Genomic DNA, 5,135 nt, shown 5'->3' with positions numbered 1-5,135 from the left:
TTGGCCTGATCCAGCAGGGCTGTTCTTCTGTTCTTATTGGTTTATCGGTGGGCTCTGCCCATTTCTAATACATGTGTTTCTTAAGCTATATTGGGTTTAAAATTGGTTTAACCCTATCATTAGCCACCTTGAGCACTTTATATAAGTGGAGAGGCACCAAAGAAATAAAACCACCACACATACACAGTCTTCGGCTGTCCTGCTAGGGTTACCACACTTTCTCACTGGCCCTGCCTCTGTGCTTTTAACCACTTCATGACGGTCAGAAGCTACACAGGTGAAATTTTCCCCATCTCCATGTCGGGAGAAAAGCTTCACCTGTTCAATTTCCGCCTGTCATATTGTTAACGGCAGAGGAGCAGAGCCAGTAAGGGAAGGTGGCCACCCTGCGTCTTGCGTCATCACCCCCCGCCACTTCCCGCTCGCCTTCGAACCCCCCATCTGTCAGTCAGTCAAAGGGCGTGTCGCCTCCTCACGAGACTGGCTCCAAACCCCGCCCATCCCACTCCGCATTGGGCCGGAGGAAAGGGGGCGTGGCTTTGCAGCACACTCAGACCTTGTTCACGGCTATGTATATATAAAGGGAGTCGGTGAGAGCCGCTTTTCAAGTCAGGTTGGCTCGCGGCTCGCGAGTTACCGGTTGCGAGTTGGGGGGAAAATGGTGGAGGAGCATGAAGAGGGTGGGGCCGAGGAGCTAGAGTGCGGCATCTGCTGCATGCCTTACGACCGCTGCGGACGAGCGCCGCGCCGCCTCGGGGGCGCGCACGGCTCTTGGAAACCCTCCCGCTGCCGCCACGTGCTGTGCAGCGCCTGCGTGTGCCAGCTTGCGCGCGAGGGGTGGTGGGAGGAAGTCACGTGCCCCTACTGCCGGGCCGTGACGTCGCTGCGCGAGCGGGGCAACTTCCTGGTGGCCGGCGTGCGGCGCGGCAGCAACAGCCTAGTCCGCGGGGTGGGCGGAGCCCGCCGCCGCCTGGTCCTGCCGCCCATCGACACCGAGCTCTGGCAGCGGGTGGTCCGCGCCGAGAGGGCTGCGGAGGCGCCGGACGGCCATGGCGACTGCGGCGGCAGCTGCGCGTTCGAGCACGAAGAGGACGACAACAACGAGGCGCGCCCGGGGAGCTTCTGGAGGGCCCTGAAAAGGCTGCTGAAGGGAGGCGCGCATGCGCCTGCCGGCAGGGGGCGGAACCGTGCGAGGAGTCGGTCTCTGCCCCCTCGGCGGAGACAGCCAATCAACCGTGAGTGTTGCTGCAGGGGGCGGTGCGTTTTTTGTGGGCTCTCCGGATTAACGCTTTAGCTGCTGCAAAGGGAGACGTGCGGGAAACGTGTCCATAGGAGGCGTGTCGTGTGTGTGTTTACACATGCACAAAATTACATGTGCACGAAATTAAACCTCGGGGTCTCTAACCTGAGTTTCTCCAGCTGTTGTTGGACTAGGATTCCGATTGTTCTTGGCTGCAGTGGTAGTTGGAGTCCAGCAGCAACAGGTGGACAACCGCAGTCTGGCCACCCTTGCGCTGTATTCTGTCTCTCCCGACAGGTGTGCGTGTGTTTAAAATGCAGATGGCAAGTGCTGCTCTGAAAGTGTCCCGTTTGTTTATTTTTTAATTATGTTTTATACTGCCTGATATGTACATCTCTCTGTTCTTTCTTATACAGCAGCAATGCCTATTAAACAGTGTACATAATCTGAGAACAAAGTATGCTTCCCGCTTCTTCAGAGCTATCGTTTTTTACCCATTTATGCAAACTTACTTGATTTGCTGAAAGTACAATTAATTAAGTAGAGTTTCTGTATTGCAGAAAGTATTTTTGATTATTTTGTGGGAGGGATGGGGCTGTAGTTCAGTGATAAGAGCATCTGTTTTACAAGCTGATTTCCAGTTTAATCTCTGGCAGCCCCTCCAGGTAGAGCTGGGAAAGACACCTGCTTGAAACCTTGGAGAGCTGCTGCCAGTCAGTGAAACAATCCTGAACTAGATGGGACAATGACTTGACTCTGTATAAAGTGGCTTCCTGTATTTGGATTTGAATTACAGTGTTTTATAGGAAAATAGGAAGCTGCCATATACTGAGTCAGACGATTGGTCCATCTAGCTAAGTATTGTCTTCACAGACTGGCAGCGGCTTCTCCAAGGTTGCAGGCAGGAATCTCTCTCAGCCCTATCTTGGAGATGCTGCCAGGGAGGGAACTTGGAACCTAGATGCTCTTCTCTTCCCAGAGAAGCTCCATCTCCTCAGGGGAGTATCTTAAGGTGCTCACAAGTCTCCCATTCATATGCAACCAGGGCAGACCCTGCTTAGCTGACCCTGAGTACCCAGAATGTTGGGGGCAATATGCTAAATCATTGTAAACCGCTTAGAGAGCTCCAGCTATAGAGCGGTATATAAATGTAAGTGCTATTGCTATTGCTATTAGCTAAGGGGACAAGTCACACTTGCTACCAGACCATCTCTCTTCTAACAGAGATTCCTAGATGCTGTGGACTACAACTCCCATAATCCCCAAGCAAAAGCCATTGCATTCAAGTATGTAGTACACCGCTCTGGGCTCCTTGGAGGAAGAGCGGTTTATAAATGTAAAAAAAAGGAAGGAAGGAAGAAGATGGAACACTTCTGGGAGTTGTGCCTTAACACTTGCATGTTGATTAGCAAAATACACAAGGGCTTCTGTGTAGAAAAGTGGGTGATGTTTTGCTTCTCCCTTCTATGAGTGGGTTTTCTCGCACTTAGTCTGCATAGAATTAAACGCACTTTATTCTAAACAAAGCCGTTATTATTGCTAGTGGTTGATGTCAAGAAACTGGCCCACTAACTGTTGCCTTCCCCCCAACCTAAATGAGACACAACTTTGTTGTTGATACAGTACACTTATTCCGTAAATATAACCTTCTTATGACTGTGGTTCAAAAACATGTATTATATAAGAATAATCTTTTTAAAAAGTTTCTTCACAGTTCGAACTTAATGCTCCCATGCTAGATTGTTTCTTCCATCTTTTCCTGTGCTGTTAGCTGGCAAGGATAGGTTCTCTGTTTTAACTCCCACTGTCTAAACAAGCAACTGTGTGATGGGGTGAGAAGTGAATCTGTAGCCATTTCCATCCTGGTCCTTCACATTTAGTTTTGGTGCTGGAGGCAGGGAGACCTTCAGCCCTTGAGACCTAGGGGTCTGGAGGGAATGGAGGTACATAGTCCAAGTCAGAGAGTGGTGAGAAAATGCTAGTATGATGTCACCGCCTTGCCTCTTTCAGTTTGATCGCTGGGGATTTCTTCTGTAAATCCTTTTGAGACGGAGAGAGAGAATGCTTTTGTTTGGGTTGTGGGTGTGGAGAAAGAAATGAAATGTGGAAATCTGCTCACAAGAGAGGACATGGATCCCTTAGACTAGGACAGGGAAGCACAGGGAGCCAGCATTCTTGGAGATAACCCCAGGTTCATTTTGGTCTCTAGAGTGGAGACTGTATCTTGGAGTTAGTGTGAGTGTGTATAAACACTGCCCTGCTTTAATATTTGGCTTCTACAAGGGTGAGAATCTATAAAATAGGGAGTGGGCAGACTTGGCTCTCCAGTTGTTCAACTACAACTTCCATCATCCCCAGCCAGGGTGTGGCTGAGGATGATGGGAGTTGTAGTTCAACAACATCTGGAGGACCAAATTTGCACACCCTTGCTATAAAAGAATGAGGTTTGTGTTGATAAAAGATTTGGACGTTAGCTTGTTAAACCTTTGAGTACAAAATCGGATCAGGCTCTTGTGGTTATATCACGGGCTCTCGTTTCTTTCTTGTGCAGCCTACGACACTGAGATAAAGGACTTGGCACTCATGACCTGCTACATCATCTGAAGAGTGTGTGGCTGGCTTGAACCAACAAACTTGACAATATGCTACACTGGAAGAATGTAGCTGGCTTTTCCACCTGTGAGCTTTGGTGAAGCTACTCCTTGACTACACATGGGTAGTCTTTCCATCTGCAGCGTGCAGATGAGGACAGAGATTGAAGCACTCTCCGTTCTGGTTAGCACCCAAGAGCGTTCCTCCATGCTGCTGTGGAAGTTGCTGCCCCTCATTAAGCAATGGCAAACCGCACAGACAAATGACCCAAGAAGAGCTGCAGACATTCTTTCATCCTGTGGCCCGTGGCTTCTCACGCTATGTGAAACACCTCCAATGACCAGAGAGAGATGCCAAGGATGGCATGTTGGGTCATAGATGAGATGCAAGATGGCTCCCCTTCCAGGCTAAATCAGCAGTACCTGCACACGTGCTGTTTAGCCCAGTTCTCCATCTTCCGTCTTCTGGAAAGCAGAGAGAGGGAGGGACCCATATAGGAGGCCATTTTCTGAAAGTCCCTTCCCACACTCAGCCTGGAAAAACAGACAAATGTGATTTGAGACCATATGGCTAGCAAAGCTGCATTATGGTCAGTGCTTGAAGATAATTTAACCTTTCCACTGTAAACATTTTTTAAAAACTTGATTTGGAGCAGAAAGAAATTGAATTACTACTATCTCTTTGGGTATATATTCTGTCTTCAAATCTTCTAGGCTGAAAAGCGTGTTGTGTTAATTGGCATTCTTCCTACTGTCTGAGAAAGTAAACAAAACTTAAATTTCTTTAAATGGCTTCCTCTGAGATTTTTTTAAATCTTTGGCACATAATCCAGTTCATAATGAAGAAGGCTGTTTCTGTTGCAACACACACTTTTGAAACTAAATTAAGCTATTCTGGTTTTTCAGAGGAACAGATGTAGTAAGAGTAGTTGATTTGGCAAAGGTTACACAGGAACTTGAGGTTCTTGAGTTTCCAGGCTAAATGCAGGCTTGAAACAGCTCTAAATCCTTTGTGACACTTGGTTTGGTCCATGCCTTTTCTTAATACCACCATTTTGATGTATTTATTGCATACTGCAGGATGGATTCTGTGGGCTGTGTTTGGAAATCCTGTATGTGAATAAAACCCATTAGGAGACTACATGCTGCTGATTTATTGGTGTTTTTTTAAAAAATAAAAGAAGCATTTCTGTGAAATGTGAGATAATTAATATTTTTGTTCTTGTGTTTTTCCCAGTTTCTTCATGTTCTGGCAATTGTAACTTATTTAATTTTAATAAAAACCTAAGATTTGAAATGCTCAA

The 5,135-nt window shown here is 47.4% G+C and overlaps 1 protein-coding gene across 1 annotated transcript; it reads left to right on the top strand.

The window, feature by feature from the left end:
• The first annotated feature begins 543 nt into the window (after positions 1-543).
• On the top strand, positions 544-5,135 carry RNF227 (ring finger protein 227). The gene is made up of 2 exons (XM_053258726.1): positions 544-1,235; positions 3,792-5,135. Exons 1-2 carry the CDS (start codon positions 659-661, stop codon positions 3,842-3,844), a joined length of 630 nt encoding a protein of 209 aa, XP_053114701.1. The 5' UTR covers positions 544-658; the 3' UTR covers positions 3,845-5,135.

The sequence above is a fragment of the Hemicordylus capensis genome, chromosome 6 (assembly GCF_027244095.1).
Source record: "Hemicordylus capensis ecotype Gifberg chromosome 6, rHemCap1.1.pri, whole genome shotgun sequence".
Lineage (NCBI taxonomy): Eukaryota > Metazoa > Chordata > Lepidosauria > Squamata > Cordylidae > Hemicordylus > Hemicordylus capensis.
Note: the sequence above shows the minus strand (reverse complement) of the source record. Positions and strands in the feature narration are given on the sequence as shown.